Source organism: Malus sylvestris, chromosome 15 (assembly GCF_916048215.2).
Source record: "Malus sylvestris chromosome 15, drMalSylv7.2, whole genome shotgun sequence".
Lineage (NCBI taxonomy): Eukaryota > Viridiplantae > Streptophyta > Magnoliopsida > Rosales > Rosaceae > Malus > Malus sylvestris.
In genome coordinates this window covers 40,871,604-40,889,381 of record NC_062274.1, presented here as the reverse complement: position 1 = coordinate 40,889,381, position 17,778 = coordinate 40,871,604, and the positions used below count along the sequence as shown (strand labels likewise).

General features: G+C 40.1%; 2 protein-coding genes across 2 annotated transcripts; one reads left to right on the top strand and one right to left on the bottom strand.

Annotated features, from left to right (window-relative positions):
• Positions 1-1,484: 1,484 nt before the first annotated feature.
• On the top strand, positions 1,485-5,171 carry LOC126604654 (chlorophyllide a oxygenase, chloroplastic). The gene is made up of 9 exons (XM_050271939.1): positions 1,485-1,654; positions 2,138-2,371; positions 2,559-2,663; positions 2,830-3,105; positions 3,356-3,503; positions 3,622-3,806; positions 3,916-4,028; positions 4,164-4,458; positions 4,553-5,171. The coding sequence occupies exons 1-9, from the start codon at positions 1,553-1,555 to the stop codon at positions 4,721-4,723; spliced, it is 1,629 nt and encodes a 542-aa protein (XP_050127896.1). The 5' UTR covers positions 1,485-1,552; the 3' UTR covers positions 4,724-5,171.
• Positions 5,172-5,500: 329 nt separating this feature from the next.
• LOC126604653 (uncharacterized) lies at positions 5,501-6,248 on the bottom strand. Its single transcript, XM_050271938.1, has one exon. The coding sequence runs from the start codon at positions 6,106-6,108 to the stop codon at positions 5,773-5,775; it is 336 nt and encodes a 111-aa protein (XP_050127895.1). The 5' UTR covers positions 6,109-6,248; the 3' UTR covers positions 5,501-5,772.
• Between the last annotated feature and the right edge of the window lie 11,530 nt (positions 6,249-17,778).

Below are 17,778 nucleotides of genomic sequence, written 5' to 3'. Positions count from 1 at the left end.
CTAAAGTACACCCATAAAGTAACGTGGATGCAAGTTTGTCATTCATTTTGGGGTAATGCTAGGAAAATTAAATTTGTAGATAAAATTTGTAAACAAAATAATGTGTCACCAATAGAAATAAGCATGTTTATCAATGCTTAAATAATAATCCAATCATAAGCTTCCATATCATTTAGTTTACAAAATTTTGTCTACAAATTTAGTCTCATTAGCATTACCCTTCATTTTGAGTTGCCTTCTTTCTCTATCTCATTCTCCTCTCTTCACCTCTTCCTCTAGTCTTGCTGTCCGCCTCTTCTTCTCTTCCACTCTTCCTATCTTCTCTCTTCTCCAAACCAAACAAAACCAATTGGACTGAGCCGAAACCAAACCAAATCCAAATCCAAAGACTTTCTAGAAGTAATTCCTAAAAGAAGCGCATATCTACAAACTATTTTTCTACCAAATTTTCTCATTAGAGCTTTTAATTATCTAAAAGTACTGCCAAATGAGCTGTAACACTTTTATCATCCTCATCACGAGACATAACAATGATTAAACCCATTTCATCGAGCAAATGCCCGGCCCATAGTTGAGGTTGAGTCGGCCCGGGCGCAAAGCTGAGCCTAACCCATTAAGTATGTCAAAGCATATTTTCATCTACTCAACAATGAGATGCTATACACTAAGCAATCAATCACAATTAACAACCATCAACATCTTTGATCACAAATAATCACCCTTTGCCAATCAATTTATCATAAATTAATTGGATCAACGGACAACATTACAAAATGTCCCACGTACAAGAAATAGAGGCTCAGCACCCACCCATTCCAAAACCCAACGCTCAAAGTGTCAGACAAAAAACACTTAACGGGGAAGATAGAAGATAGATCAAGATATCTTGGTCATCCGAGCTGGCACTATTTGAGGGCCCCATTTCAGTGGTAGAGCTAGTATTTTAGCTTAGAAGAAATCCAAAAGCATCAATCTAAAAGCTTTTTTGATATTACAAAAATTACTCTGCTGTGTTGAGCAACCATCACCGTCGTTTGAGTTTGGTATGGTCTTGTCATCATCATTCTCTTTGTTAAACTTAAATCCCAAGCCTCTTTGACTTTCTTCTTCTCCCCTTCCACTGATCCTCAAATCAGAGTCCTCAAGCAACGGATTGCTTCAACTCTACAGAAGTTACCAACCTCAAATCAAACTTTATGAACAATGTCGATTGAAGTCTTGAGCTTATCAAAAAAAAAATATTGAAAATCATAAGTATAACGCTAAACTTTTATACGTAAAGTAAATGTTAAAATAACCTTGAAAACTATCTTGATCTCTCCGTAGCTCCGCCCTTGCTCCCACTTTTGCCAGATACTCCTACACAAGCAAAGAGCGTGTGGAACTAGAGCTTGCCACGTGGGAGACAACTTTGTCCACGTGGCATATCCTGGGAGGACAACTGAGATCGCGGGCTAGAGCAGCCACTTATCAACAGAAATTTCCAACACTAAATTTAAGACACCAATATCTTACGTTTCTCTCTCTCTCTCTCTGTGTCTCTCTCTGAGCCATGAGTCTGTCAGCTTCAAACGCCATGACCATTGTAGCCACAGCGGCAGCTCTATCCTTGCCAATATCTTTTTGTAGACCGACCAAGCTTAGCACCAGGAAGGTACGGATTCATACTTATCAAATTTAAGAGACTTGTCGGTTGAAATGTGGATTAATGCATGCTAGGAGGCTTTGGGAAAGGGCTTTAATAATCAAAAGTGCTTATGATAATGTTTGGTAGGACACGTTCAAAGTGTTTATGTATTGTAAAAGTGACTTTTAGGGTTTTTTATTGGAAGTTTCGATCGTGCTTCAAATTCAAACCGTTTATGAAATCATTTTCAAACGAGCCCAGAATCTAGTATGTTTGATAACTACTGGGTAAAAAAGTTGACAACTTGGGATAGGTTTCACCTTTGATTTAAGTGGGCGCATGCTAAATTTGAAGGGAAACTTAGCTGGTTTGTTGATTAATTGAGATTATAGATTGAAACTAGTGCTTAGTCCCAAATTAAACAAGATTAAAGCGATGATTTTTAAGCTAGTGATAAGCGTAGTAAGTTAGTATATTGTGACTTAGGTTGGTGGGATTGTTGTATTTCAGGGTGTGAAAGGAGGATTTCGGGTGTTTGCTGTCTTCGGAGAGGAATCAGAGATAGAGAAGAAGAACGTTTGGAGCACACTCTTTGATGTGGAGGATCCGAGGTCGAAATTTTCACAATCTAAAGGCAAGTTCTTGGATGCAAATCAAGCATGGGAAGTTGCCCGGTATGATATACAGTACTGCGATTGGCGAGCTCGACAAGATGTGCTTGCAATCATGCTCCTCCATGAAAAGGTCAGAGTGCTAATATGAGTAACTTCTATCTAGATTCTGGACGATATATCAAGTTCTAATCTCAAAATCTTTAAAATTTCTACTGCTGCGCGTTGAGCATTGCCGTATAATTTAGTTGATAATTTTTTATCTTTTTAGTTTTTGAAATGTTCCGTTGGGATTCTTACACTCGGGTATGGCTGCTCAGGTTGTGGACGTTCTAAATCCTCTTGCCCGAGATTATAAGTCTATAGGTACCGTCAAGAAGGAGCTCGCGGAGTTGCAAGAAGAACTACGAGAGGCTCATAGACAGGTGCATAAATTTTTAACGCCTGACGATATAAAATCCTGTAACTTCCAAATAACTTGAATTACCCTTCCATTTATCCGCCTTACTGAAAATTGAGTAGCACTAACAAAGATCAATGAGTTCTAGACTATCCAGCTGATCAGATACTGTTGAAATTGAATTACAACAGGTTCATATATCGGAAGCAAGGGTTTCCACAGCGTTAGATAAATTGGCTTACATGGAAGAATTAGTGAATGATAAGCTGTTACAAGATAGAGCAACTACATCTTCCGAGGAAGCATCCCCTTCTCCCGGCGCTTCTACGCAATCTCTAGATTCTGTAAAACGGAAGCCGCCTCGAAAAAGCTTGAATGTTTCAGGTCCAGTTCAATCCTACCATCCCCGATTGAAGAATTTTTGGTACCCTGTTGCCTTCACCACTGACCTGAAAGATGATACCATGGTAGGCTAGTTCTTCGAATTTGTCATTCATTACTTGTGCATTAGCTACAATAGCAGTAACAACAACAAAAAACATAGTTATTTCAGTGGCATAGGTTTTCGTCTCTATATTATAGTTTGAACATTATGGAGATTGGATATTATCTATCGGATTACGCTTCTTCTGCGGAGTTAATCTTTTGAAGAACTTGTTCTTTAGTACTAGTTAGTTTCATTGTGGAACAAGAGTCTTATCGATTTTCCTTTTTCAGGTTCCACTTGATTGCTTTGAGGAACCGTGGGTTCTCTTTCGTGGAAAAGACGGGAAACCTGGATGTGTCCAAAATACCTGCGCACATAGAGCTTGCCCTCTTGACCTCGGTTCAGTAAATGAGGGCCGTATCACGTGTCCCTACCATGGTTAGTGACATCTTAAAAAGGCATTGCCTTTTGCACTATATCTAGGTCATACAACAATGGATAGTTTTATGATTATAGGATTCAACAGTTTGACAACATTCTGATGGATACATTTCAGGGTGGGAATACTCAACCGATGGAACATGTGAAAAAATGCCATCTACGCGATTACACAAAGTGAAGATTAAGTCATTGCCATGTTTCGAGAAAGATGGAATGTTGTGGATTTGGCCTGGTGATGATCCTCCGTCAGCCACTCTTCCTTCTTTACAACCTCCTGCAGGATTTCAAATCCACGCCGAGGTATGCTATAAACGGAATTCTGATCCTTTTAGCTCTTCTTAAAGAAGGTTAGAGATTATTTATCTATGTGGACGAGTGTTGTAACATTTTCTTACTGTTTTTGTGGCAGCTCGTCATAGAACTCCCAGTGGAACATGGGCTGCTTCTTGATAACCTTTTAGATCTCGCCCATGCTCCTTTCACTCACACATCAACCTTCGCCAAGGGATGGAGTGTTCCAAGGTTTGTTTCTCTTTTCCTTTATGTGGAATCCATCCATCAGTATGGAATTGCTTCTGTCGTAGCGCGTTGTTTCACAACAAATCAGTTTTATCAGAAGTTCAGAACTTAACTGTTGTGAATGATCTGAATCTTCAGCTTCGTGAAATTCTTGACGCCTACGTCTGGCCTCCAAGGATATTGGGACCCTTATCCTATAGATATGGAATTTCGACCACCTTGTATGGTTAACTCAACCATCGGGATATCAAAGCCGGGAAAACTAGAAGGGCAGAGTGCTAAACAGTGTTCCACACATCTTCATCAACTCCATGTATGCCTACCTTCTTCTAGAGGTAAAACAAGGTTGTTATACAGAATGTCACTAGATTTTGCGCCCGTTCTGAAGCATGTTCCCTTCATGAACTTTGTGTGGAGGCATTTTGCCGAACAGGTAAACAACTTTTTTTGTGACATACTTCACTTCTCACAGAACTATTTTCTCTCGCATTCCCGCTTACAAAATTTGTTGTGCTCCATCCACACAGGTTTTGAACGAGGATCTAAGGCTTGTCCTAGGCCAACAAGAGCGAATGAACAACGGGGCAAATGTCTGGAATTGGCCGGTGACCTACGACAAGCTAGGAGTGAGGTATAGGCAATGGAGAGACGCCTTGGAACGAGGAGATAAACAACTACCCTTCACCAAATCAACTTAAACCCGAATCCAAAACAAGAAATCCTTCTTTTGTAGATGAAAAACTCAGGAACCAACCTGCTTGCTTGGACGGTCTCCTCCTGCACAAACTTGCAAATAAAATGATCATTCAATAAGCCCTTGCAGTGTGGTATTCCTTGGCTTAGACAACCAAATCCAAGAGCGACGCGGCGGGAACTGTTTATTGGTCTGAGGCAAAGAAGAAAATAGTATCTAGAAACAGCCTTGTACAATTCAAGAGAAGAAACTGTGCACTACCTTTTTTTCCTTTCTTTTTTGTGTGCAGTGTTAATATCTTTTATTTTCTTCTCCTTACATGTCCTTGATTTTGTTTCCCACTCTTAGAATTTGGTGTTTTAGACCACCACCCAATTACATGTTGTTGTGTGCTGTACTTGTATGAAAAACATCACTCTCTTTAATGAAAGTCAATTACCCAATTCTTACAATATCGGGCTCTCATGTTTGACAGAAAAACTTAAAACAATGTATCCAGCCACATAAACGGCAGAAGTTCTTAAATACGCGTTTTCAAAATATTTTTTGTTATTTCTCAACAATTATAATGATAAAATTACCATTTAGTACTATGGTCTAATAATATTCATCTTCATTTGTAAGTGAGATATCTTATATTCGATTCTCTCCAAAGATGAATTTGAATCACACATTATTACTAATTCATTGTAAGGCTAAGTCCACCCTTCTCCTTAGTATAAATAAAAATAATATTGTTCAAAAAAAGAAAAACAATGATAAATTGGCTTCGAAACAAATATGCCAAAAAAGAACCAAACCCAATTTTTTGCAACATCAAATTACATTTTACTTCAAATTACAGAAATACCCGAGTACAGAGCACTCAAAAACCCTAAACCCCAAATTGCAATCCACCCCACAAAAATTGATTCCAATTTCTGCTTTTTCTGCTACATTTTCTTGGCAACCAAGCAACTTGATAAAATATAAAATTTGCATTGATTTCAATTTACAAAGATACAGTCTTCAGTGACCACATCAAAACCCTAAAACGCAAATTTCCGATTCATTTCACTGTGCAGCGCCACAGAAGGGGCAGAAGCTGAACTCGGGCTCCACAACCCGATCGCAAAATCGGCACCGCAGAGCCTCCGAGACCGCCGCAGAGTCCACGGTGGTCTTCGGAGGCGGGAGAGAGTAGGACTCAGGAAAGAAGAGGTTGCAATTGTTGCAGTGCATGACAGGCTCTTTCCCCGGCCAACGCCACACGGGGACGAAGAAGAGCTTCAGAACCTTCTCGTACTCCACCAGATCCGCCGGCGACCTGCACGCTATGCACCTGCCCGCGCCGGATTTCAGTACCTCCCGCACCTGCTGCTGGACTCCTCCGGCGAAGAAGAAGAACATTCTTCTCCAAAATTTCCCAAAATCTCTCTGAATTCGTTTTCTTTTTACGGTTTTGGAGTTTTTCGTTCGTGGATTTTATACTGGTCGGCGGCGGCTGGTAAGCTTTTCTGGAGGGTTCGTTGGAGTTCTGGAGGAATATTTTTAGGAGGGGCATCTGTTTTAAAAAATTACTTAGATTATCCTAATTTAATTATATGAACATTTTAATTTAAAAATATTTAGATTTTGATAATATTGAAATAAAAAAAGTCATTAAATCGACATCATGAAACTCGTGGAACAGTAAAAGAATATGAAACACATAAAAAAAATTTAATTACTTTCGCCGTTAAATTTAAATTTGGACCGTTAGATCTTTTTTTTAACTGTTGGATTTGATCATATTAGACCTTAGTCATTGAATTCAATTAATTTATTAATATAAAACTAAAAAAATATGCATATATGATGGGATAGCCCTACTAACATAAGGGAAATCTTGACCTAAATTTACCCTAGAAATGAATTTTGAATTAAAACTCATATTTGACCTAAAGATTGGAGCAAGTTGGGGCAAGTTTAGAACTTAAAATTTGAGTTTTACTTCAAATATTGGAGTAAGTCTTAGAGGAACATTCACTTGCTTGGTGCTTTTCCCTAAAAACTTGGATTTTTATTAAAATTTTTAGCATGCTTTTAATAAAAACACTTATGAGCTTGAGATAACAGTCTGTTAAAGTATTGAGTATTGTGTTATTCTTCTGTTAAAATATTGATTATTGTGTTATTCTTTTGGTAATGTCAGGAAGATTAAATTTTTAAGCTAAAATTTGTAAACTAAATGATGTGGTTATTCATGATTGAATTATTAATTAAGTGTCGATTAACATGCTTCTTTTCTGTTGATGACACATCATTTGGTTTACAAAATTAGTTTAAAATTTTGGTCTCTCTAACATTACTCTTCTTTTTTCTCTTTTTTTTTATTATTTATTTTTATTTTTTTTATTATCAAAGAGGTGAAACAAAAGGTGAAATTTTATTGACCAGACGCACCAAATCAATCCATTAGGAATGTAAATCAACAATATCAATCCACAAGTCATTCCATTAGGTTAATTTCAAGGATTATTCGTTAGGGTGTAGAACGAGGAGGGGCTTCATGGAAAGGAAATCGATGCGGCTAGTTTTCTTTTCCCATTCGCAAACAAGGATTGTCCTTCAAATAATTGGGGTTACACTGGGATTGGACTGAAGTTGTGGGAGGTTACTCGGAAAGTGGGAAATTCGTACTGGGTGGAAGAGATAAACACCACATTTCACGTCCCCTATTTTATTCTTTTCTGTTTTTAGCTTTCCAATAATTTGTTTTCTAATTTCCGTTTTTTTCATTTATTGTTGTGACAAAATTATCCTTGTGAATTTGTTTCTATTATTTTTGGTTCGGTGTAGATTTCTTTTTGTTTCAGGGGCTTTTATGTTTTTTTGTTTGTGAAGTCTATGACTTTAAAGTGGGGTTCTGACTTTCTAATAGGAAAGATATATGCGTTAACTCAGTACATGTAAACAAACAATTAAAATCGAGGATAATTGCATCAATTATACTCAGTATTTAGAGAACTTATTTTGTTAGAGAGTGTCAATCAAAATCTATAAAATGACCATCATCTTTGGGGAATTTGGAAAAATAACCAAATTTCGGATCCTAAATAGAATTCTAACCAACATTTTAAATTTTTAATAATTATAACCAAAAGTTAATATGAAAATACTAATACACCCTTAAAATAAAGTTTTCTAAAAAAAAAAAGAAACCAAAAAACAAAAGGTTCGGTTATCTTTTACTGCCATCTCTGTCTTTTCTATAGAATGGATGATAATCTAAAACCACAGAAACCCAACCCATCACATCCCAACCCAAGCACAGCCAGCCATGGCGTGTAGCACGATCCCTCTCTCTTCCTCTTTTATACCTTCACACACAACCTTCATTTAGTTCCGAACCCCCAAAAAATTTTCGACCTCCTCCATACGAAGACGACTCTTACTCTCAATCTCGGTCAACTTCCTCATCTGCCCTCCAATTTCTGATTTTCAACTACGATGATGTAATCCTTGAGTTTGAGCACTTGCACCTGCTGCCCTTCCTCAACATCTCAGTCCCTCAATTGGTACGTCCACTTCTAAGATCGGTTCTAGAACCAAATCGTTGGTGAAAAGCCCAAAATGTGATGGTCCCTATCTCTTTCTCTCATTTTCTCCAAAGGTTGAACTTTGGATTTTGTTTTCTTCTATGATTGAATTGGGGTTTTAGGCTGTCTAAGGAACTTCAAGGAGCACGGGTGGCTTTGAACTTATTCAATTCTACTTCGAATCTCCTTATCTTAATTGAATCTTGCTTTGTTTAATTTCCATGGATGACAATTTATTTTTTTGGGTTTTTTTTGAGAAAACTTTATTTGAAGGGTATATTAGTACTTTCATATCAATTTTTGGTTATAATTATCATAAATTTAAAAAGGTGGCTAGAATTCTATTTAGGGTCCAAAATTTGGTTAGTTTTTCAAATTTCCCATCCTCTTTTGGTATATAATATTTGTACTAATGGATTTAAGAAAACTTTAGTTGTCCAACAGCATCAAACACCCTTAAATAAGTCACTTAGAGAATCTCCAAAGGAGACGTCAACAATAATAAGTCAAGATCATATTTGATGGTTGATGTGGCAAATTGAATACAAGTGTTAAATCCTCTTCTTTTCTAATAAATGTGTCAAATATGTATTTAATTAGGCCCAAAGATATAATAATTATTATGTTGTATGCCTATTTAACTGAGTTATTATAAGGGAATAGAGAGGGAGAGGCCATCGGTAGTGAGAGAGAGAAAAGAAAGATTTAATTGTGAGGTGCGTATTGTATCACCCCATTGTGCATTTATTTATAGTAATAGGATAGGTTAAATCCTTACCCTTTTAGGATTACAACTCTTAATAGGATATTAACTACTAAAGGGTGTTGATGCACAAAATCAGCGAGGACTTTGGTACAACAGAAAGTGTCAGGTTTGTGACATTCGCTTGGTTGCTTCGATCACTAGTGAAGATAAGTACGTAAATGAATGAGGACAGGGAAGCAAACACAAGATGTACGTGGTTCACCCAGATCGGCTACGTCCACGGAGTAGAGGAGTTCTCATTAATTGTGAAGGGTTTACACAAATACATAGGTTCAAGCTCTCATTTTGTGAGTTCTAGTGAATAGTTTAGTACAAAATGACATTAGAGATTATTGTGGGAGAATGATCCCTATTTATAGAGGAGAGTTTCTAGTTTTGTTCTAACATTGACACGTGTCGTGTTGTGATTGGCTTCTGATGTTGACACGTGTCGAGCTGTGATTGGCTTCTGATGTCGACACGTGTCGCATTGTGATTGGCCTCCTGGTTGAATGGAAGCTCTTCTGGGTCCTTGACGGTATAACGTTGACCGGTGTTCAGTAGTTTCGGGATTGGTCAAGTATGGTACAAACAGTGCTCCCCTAAGTTCCCGAGTGAGGGAAGCTCCTCGGTTGGGGACTTGCAAGATCCCAGCCATTGAGTAATCACGAAACTTCTAAGTACTGAAGTGTGGTATCATTTTCACGTGCCTTATCTGTCTCATATGTAGATGTGGCATCTTCTCTGGAAGTACTTTTCCTCCATCCATGGGTGGTATCTTTAACCGATAAAGATGCACAAGGTAATGTATCAATTTCCCTTGAAGCTTACTTGTAGTTTCGGGCTTGGTCAAGTGCGATACAAACCCTATAGTAGGAGTCCCCCAAGTTGCCGAGCTAGGAGATCTGCCGAAAGAGGTGACATACAAGGTAAGCAGTCAAACTTCCAAGCAAGCAACCCAGGATCGGAGGTTCGACTTTGGCTTCCGGTTGATTGTTCTCCTTCTCTTGTCTCTCATTCAGCTGCCAGGATAAGGAGAAGCAAATGGAGAAGAGATGATATGAGATACTTTTGCTTTTGAAGAAGTAACTTTCCACAGGCTTATTCTTGAACTGTGCTGGAGGGTTTTCTGGTTCCCTTCAGAGTATAAGGCCGACTCAAGAATTTGAGGGTCAAAACAAGTCCATCAAATCTAGAGTACGTTCGACCTTGATGATATAGGATACTTTTGCTGTTGACGGAATAATGAATGTGGTATGGAAAGGTGTCGTGCTGTAGTGATGTGTTTCAGCTCACCGTTGAACCTTCTGCTTCAATCTTTTGCATGGCAGAAGTGGTGTGCAACCTTTGCATTTAAATGGTCATTCAGAACATTCCTTCATAGTGACTCATCCACGCTTGGCAGCTTCAGTGTAAAGAGCCAATATCTGATCAACTGTCATGAGGTATGTGCCGGTGGAATTCATGACCTTGACAGCAGTTGAGGATGAGTTCTCGAGAGCAATGCTAAGTAAGCAACCAGGCAAAGGTCTCAGGCAGTCAGTTCCAGATTGGAGGTTTGATTTCAAGTTCCGACTGACTACTCTCTTTCTCTTTGTCCTGCAGGTGTGGACAAGGACGAAGACAAGGACAGGGAGAAAGCATGATATGGGATACTCTTGCTTTCGACCCTGATGATATGAGATACTCTTGTTCTTGGTGTGGCTTATTTGCTGAGGTATTATCGGGGGGAAATAAAGCTGAGTATTTCGAGAGGTTATGTTGAGGGTGCATTCTCGAATGCGAGAAAGGGTTGAGCATTTTTGCAGGTTTGCCTGTCCGTTGAGGAGGGAGGTCGATGTATATAGGGATTTCCCAATAACAAGTAGTAATGCTATTCCTTTACCCTTCTTGGTCACAGCAATGTAGTGGGAGCTGCCAGCTTCACGTGTTTTAACTTTGTCAGAGCACTTTGAAAAAGTGGTATGTGGTATCTAGAAAGCTAATGTTGCGTGTGAAGATTACAGACAAGCTTTATCTAAGGAAATCTGGCTCTCGAAGTTCTGAGAGCTGTGCCTCTTCGGTTTTCAAACAAGCAATCCCGTCGGGGATCTGGCTCTCGAGATTCGAAAAGCGGTGCCGCTTCGGTTTTTGAGAAAGTAATTATGTTGGGAGTATTTTCTCGAATGTGAGTAAAGGTTGGACGTTCTTGCCAGCCTGTCTTGCCACAGAACACGGAGGTCGACACACATAGGGACTTTCCAGTTGTCAAGTAGTGGTGATGTTCCTTTACCCTTGTGGGTAATAGTAGGGTAGCTGGAACTTCGAAATTCTCGCGCCTAAACTTTGTCAGAGATCTTTGGCAAAGTTATATGTGGTACCCGAGGAGTTGATGGTGCGTGTGGAGAGTGGTGATTGAACAGCAAGATTCGCGTGCTTTCTACTTCACCAGAAATCTTCGACAGATTGCCCGTAATTTTCGCAAAGCTGAGTGTGCATGTGACAGGTGCTGACGAGGCTGAAAAACCAGGTGCTTCTTCGATTTCTGAGATCGGCCCTCGTGGTCTCTGAGTAGCCCAGCTTTTGAGAAAGGAAGCGCCTCTTTGATTTTTGAGATCGGCCCTCGTGGTCTCTAAGCAGCCCAGCTTTTGAGAAAGCAAACGCCTCTTCGATTTCTGAAGCTCCGTCGAGTGCAGATTTTTATAGAGGCTGACATTAAGTTCCACAGCACACTTGAATCTCCACCAGTAGAAGCTCCCTTCTTGCACTTCTAAGATCTTGATTTGTCTGACCTCTTCCCTCTTCAACACCTTTGAAAATGTCTGGCCCCTCCGACCGTCGTTTTGACTTGAACCTTGGAGAAGAGACAGCCACGCCTTCTCCAGACAACATATGGCGGCCATCCTTCATATCCCCTACTGGTCCTCTTACCGTTGGGGATTCTGTGATGAAGAATTATATGACCGCTGCGGTGGTGGCCAGGAACCTTCTCACTCCCAAAGATAACAGACTACTTTCCAAACGGTCTGATGAGTTGACTGTTAAGGATTCTCTGGCTCTTAGTGTTCAGTGTGCAGGTTCTGTGTCTAATATGGCCCAACGCCTATTTGCTAGAACCCGCCAAGTTGAATCATTGGCTGCTGAAGTGATGAGTCTCAAACAGGAGATTAGAGGGCTCAAGCATGAGAATAAACAGTTGCACCGGCTCGCACATGACTATGCTACAAACATGAAGAGGAAGCTTGACCAGATGAAGGAATCTGATGGTCAGGTTTTACTTGATCATCAGCGGTTTGTGGGTTTGTTCCAAAGGCATTTATTGCCTTCATCTTCTGGGGCTGTACCGCATAATGAAGCTCCAAATGATCAACCTCCAATGCCTCCTCCTTCTGGGGTTCTTTCCAGTACTGAGGCTCCGGATAACCACCCTCCGGTGCTTTCTCTTTCTGGGGCTCTACCGACTGCTGAGACTTCCCCTAAGCAACCTTTGTGAAGGCTCCCTCTTGTTTGTTTGTTTTGATTCATGTATATGTACATATTTGTAACTTATCGGGAATATCAATAAACAAGATTTGCTTCATTTCAACGTATTGTGTTAAATACACCAAGGCCTTCTTCACTAAGTTCTTTGAATTTTTTCTTTTGTTGAAGCTTGTATGTTGAAACTTTGTGAGTGAAGCATGTAGGTTGAGGTAGTGCTCCCTTAATTTCCCGAGTGAGGAAAACTTCTCGTTTGGAGACTTGAAAAATCCAAGTCACTAAGTGGTCGTGAGACTTCCGAGTATCAAGGTGCAGTAGCATATGGTAGGAGTCCCCCAAGTCTCTGGTCGAGGGAGTTGACGAATGAGGCATTTCCTTTCTAAGTGGTAGCCCAAAACTCCTTCTTCATATATATTTGTTATGAAAGTTGTTAGGCCTAAAGAAGATGAGGCCTAGGCAAAATTTTTTTTTTATTTTATTTTATTTTTTTGATTTTTTTTTTTGATTTTTTTTGAATTTTCAAATTTCCGGATTTTTGAACTTTCGAATTTCCGAAAAAAAAAAAAAAAAAAAAAAAAAAAAAAAAATATATATATATATATATATATATATATTTAAAAGCTTTGTTGGTGAAGCTTTGGTGTTGAAGCTTTGTATGTGAAGCTTTGAGGTTGAAGCTTTGTTGGGCATCATGAATTGATTTTGCTTCACACTATCTTGATGAAGAGTGTGTGAAGCTTTTATATGTTTTGGTGTTGAAATGTTGTATTGTAGGTGAAGCTTTGGGGTTGAAGCTTGATAGGTGAAGCTTTGGTGTTGAAGCTTTATAGGTGAAGCTTTGGTGTTGAAGCTTTATAAGTGAAGCTTTGGTGTTGAAGCTTTATAGGTGAAGCTTTGGTGTTGAAGCTTTATAGGTGAAGCTTTGGTGTTGAAGCTTTATAGGTGAAGCTTTGGGGATGAAGCTTTATAGGTGAAGCTTTGGGGATGAAGCTTTATAGGTGAAGCTTTTGTTGGCACCATAAATTAATTTTGCTTCACACTATCTTGATGAAGATAGTGCAAAGTTTTTGAGATTGATATTTGTCCTCCATTGATGAAGCTTTTGTTGGCACCATAAATTGATTTTGCTTCACACTATCTTGATGAAGATAGTGCAAAGCTTTTGAGATTGATATTTGTCCTCCATTGATGAAGCTTTTGTTGGCACCATAAATTGATTTTGCTTCACACTATCTTGATGAAGATAGTGCAAAGCTTTTGAGATTTGTAGTTGTGTTCCATGATGAAGCTTTTGTTGGCACCATAAATTGATTTTGCTTCACACTATCTTGATGAAGATAGTGCAAAGCTTTTGAGATTGTTGGCACCATAAATTGATTTTGCTTCACACTATCTTGATGAAGATAGTGCAAGGCTTTTGAGATTTGTAGTTGTGTTCCATTGATGAAGCTTTGTTGAATTTCCCAATTTCCAATTTCCTTTTTTTTTTTCTTTTTTTTGTTTTTTGTTTTTTGTTTTTTGTTTTTTGTTTTTTTTTTTGTTTTTTTGGGAAAACTAGAAATTTGAAAATGTGGGAGAGACAACGTATACAAATTTTGCTTCCATACTGTTAAGCGAGAGATTGTGATGCAAGCCACATCTTGTAGTAGTCGAAGGTTTGGATGAACCATATAAATTGAATTTGCTTCGAACAGTCTTGATCAAGAGCGTTTGAAGCTTTCTATGAGTTGTAGTGTTTGCATTGTTACAGAGGAGAAATGTCTGAAGCAGATGCAAGAGGGCTGAAGAGCTTGATCTTCGTATACCATGCACTGAAGCCATTGTTGGCTTGCAATAAGACTTTGTTGGTGACTATAGCTCTTGTTAGGCATAAGTGCTCCCCTAGTTGAGTTGTAAAGCTTGATGGTTTTTGATTATTTGTGAATGCTAGGAGTTCACATGTACAAGTTGTACCACTCGTCTTCTGGTTAATGGAATGAATGGTAGGTTGCTTTCATCACTTGGTTGGTGGTACGAATGTGAATTCCTTAATCACCTTTCATCACATTTCATCACCTGGTTGGTGACATGAAGGAGAGTACGCGTTGTACATTTCATCACCTGGTTGGTGGCATGAAGGAAAGTACGCGTTGTACATTTCATCACCTGGTTGGTGGCATGAAGATGAGTTCCTTCTTCACCTGATTGGTGATAAGGGTGGCAAGTTTCCAAATAATATTAGAGTACGGGTTGTACATTTCATCACCTAGTTGGTGGTACGAAGGTGAGTTCCTTCATCACCTAGTTGGTGAGAATAAGGGCAAGGTGTCGAGGCACATTGTGGCAAATGTCGAATGACACAAAGTGTGTTGAACCCTTTCGAAGCACAGTTGGCTTATGTATGGATGTGTTGGAATGTATGATGTTTATGCATGAATGTGTTGGAATGTATGATGTTTATGTATGAATGTGTTGGAATGTATGATGTTTATGTATGAATGTGTTGGAATGTATGATGTAGATCCTTTGTATAGTCTTGTTGACACATACTTAGATTTTGTTTTGTATTGGAAACATTTGCGTTAAAGCTTCAACACTTGAGTGTTTCAATGCTCAGAATGGAAAAGAGTTTATGGCCGAGTTGGCTAAATCACCTCTTTATTGAATTCATACCAAATGGTCTTTGTTACATAGGATGCCGAACGGCTATAGCTTAACACTTGTACAATGTGAGTCTATTTGTAATAGTACTTCAAGTGGTCAGCATTCCATGGATGGCCAAGGGTCTTGCCGTCGGAGTTTCTGAGCTTGTAGGAGCCAGGGCGGCTGATGCCAACGACCTCGAACGGTCCGTCCCAGTTAGGACTGAGTGTTCCTTCACTCGGGACCCTATCACAGAGTAATCTTTTCTTTAGTACCCAGTCTCCCACTTTGAAAGAGCGAGGTTTGACCCTTGAGTCGTAGTAGTTGGAAATGCGCTGCTTGTAGGCGACATTCCTCAGGTGAGCCTGATTTCTGTGTTCCTCGACTAGATCCAGGTTGAGGGTGAGTTGTTTGTCGTTCTCACTCTGTATGTAATTCTGGATAAAGTATGTTGCTTGCTCAAGCTCAACCGGGATAATTGCTTCTGTACCAAAAGCAAGTGAGAATGGAGTTTTTCCTGTGGAACTCCGATATGAAGTGCGGTATAACCAAAGAACTTGGGGTACGAATTCTGGCCAACAACCTTTAGCTTTGTCCAAGCTAGTTTTTAGAGTGCGCTTGATTATTTTGTTAACGGCCTCGACTTGTCCATTAGACTGGGGATGGGCTGGAGAGGCAAAACATAAGTTGATGTTGAACTTAGAGCAGAACATCTTGAACTTCTTGTTGTCGAACTGCCGCCCATTGTCCGTGACTATCGCATTGGGAATGCCGAATCTACAGAGGATGTTCTTCCATACGAAGTCTTCTATTTTTCCCTCAGTAATGGTTGCCAAGGGTTCTACTTCAGCCCACTTTGTGAAGTAGTCAACTGCAACGATTGCATAGCGGACCTTGCCCTTCCCTGTAGGCATTAGGCCGATCAAATCAAGTCCCCATTGGGCGAAGGGCCAAGGGCTGATCATAGGAGTGAGCGGCTCGGGAGGGGAGTGAGGGATAGTTGCGTAGCGTTGACACTTATCACATGAGCGAGATATTCTGATGGCATCTTGGTGGAGTGTTGGCCAATAATATCCTTGGCTAAAAGTCTTGTGTGCTAGGGATTGAGACCCAGCATGATCTCCGCAGACTCCTTCATGTATTTCCCGAAGGACAATTTCTGCCTCCGCAGGTGTAAGGCATCTTAGGTATGGCAGGGTAAAACCGCGCTTGTAGAGTTGGTCATTAATGATCAGGTAGAGGGCAGACTTGTATCGAATCTGCTTAGCTTGGACTTTGTCATTTGGGAGGGTGCCATGGGCAAGGAATTTATAAATTGGGGTGATCCAACTATCTCCTTGTTGTAAATTGCACACCTCCGCGACCATGGTGCTTGGTGCTGCCAATAATTCGACATGAATTTTTCTCCCAATCTTGTCTTCCACTGCCGAGGCGAGGCGAGCCAAAGCGTCTGCATGACTGTTTGCCGCTCGAGGAACTTGGGTGATCTGGTAGTGGAAGTGCTTGAGCAAAAGTCGTGTTTGCGCAAGATATGCTGCCATGGAGCTATCCTTAGCATCAAAGTTATTCGTGACTTGGTTGACCACTAATTGGGAGTCACTGAAGATATCAATTTGTTTAACCCCAAGGTGCTTGGCCAAACGTAAGCCTGCTAGAAGGGCTTCGTATTCGGCCTCGTTGTTCGATGCCTTGAATTTGAAACGAATAGCGTATTCTATCGCCACTTTGTCCGGGGTAGTGAGGACTAATCCTGCTCCGCAGCCCTGTTGGTTGGATGAGCCATCAACATACAGACTCCATGCTGGGGTTGTTGATTCTATCTTCTGAGCTTCCGATGGTAATGAAGCTACTGCTTCAGGTGTAGAAGCAATGTCAACATGATATGTGAAGTCGGCGATGAAATCTGCTACTGCTTGCCCCTTTTCGGCTGGTTTTGGTTGGTAGGAGATGTCAAACTCACCCAATGCTATCGCCCATTTAATCATTCGCCCAGACGTGTCAGGACTCTGGAGTATCTGTCGAAGAGGGTGATTGGTAAGCACGATGATGGCGTGTGCTTGGAAATAAGGGCGAAGTTTTCGAGCAGACATGACCAATGCTAGAGCTAATTTCTCAATGTTGGAGTATCGTGTCTCTGCATCTTGTAGGGCCTTGCTAGCATAGTAGACGGGCCGTTCGACACCACTATCCTTTCGAATAAGAACAGAACTGACTGCTGAAGCCGAAACTGATAGATAGATAATGAGAGTGTCACCAACTTCTGGTTTGGAGAGCAGAGGGGCTTTATTCATGTACTCTTTGAGGTTCCTGAATGCCTTGGCACATTCCTCCGTCCATGTAATGTATTTCTTATTTCCCTTGAGTGCTTTGAAGAAAGGAGCACATCTGTCTGTGGCCTTAGAGATGAATCTGGTTAAGGCTGCCACCTTGCCAGTAAGGCTTTGGATGTCTTTTGAAGTTACTAGCTCTTTCATGTCGAGGATTGCTTTGATCTTTTCGGGGTTAGCTTCAATGCCTCGTTGGCTAATCATGAAGCCTAAGAATTTGCCAGAGCCCACGCCGAAGGCACATTTGTTGGGGTTCAACCTCATTCGATACCTCTTTAGAATGGTGAAAGTTTCAGATAGGTTGGTGATGTGTTGGTCAGCATGTTTGCTCTTGACTAACATATCA

Coding starts and splice junctions, on each gene's coding strand:
- LOC126604654 (XM_050271939.1), top strand. CDS start 1,553: ATGAGTCTGTCAGCTTCAAACGCCATGACCATTGTAGCCACAGCGGCA. Junction 3,106..3,355: donor ACCTGAAAGATGATACCATG/GTAGGCTAGTTC, acceptor TTCCTTTTTCAG/GTTCCACTTGATTGCTTTGA. Junction 3,807..3,915: donor GATTTCAAATCCACGCCGAG/GTATGCTATAAA, acceptor TTTTTGTGGCAG/CTCGTCATAGAACTCCCAGT.
- LOC126604653 (XM_050271938.1), bottom strand. CDS start 6,108: ATGTTCTTCTTCTTCGCCGGAGGAGTCCAGCAGCAGGTGCGGGAGGTA.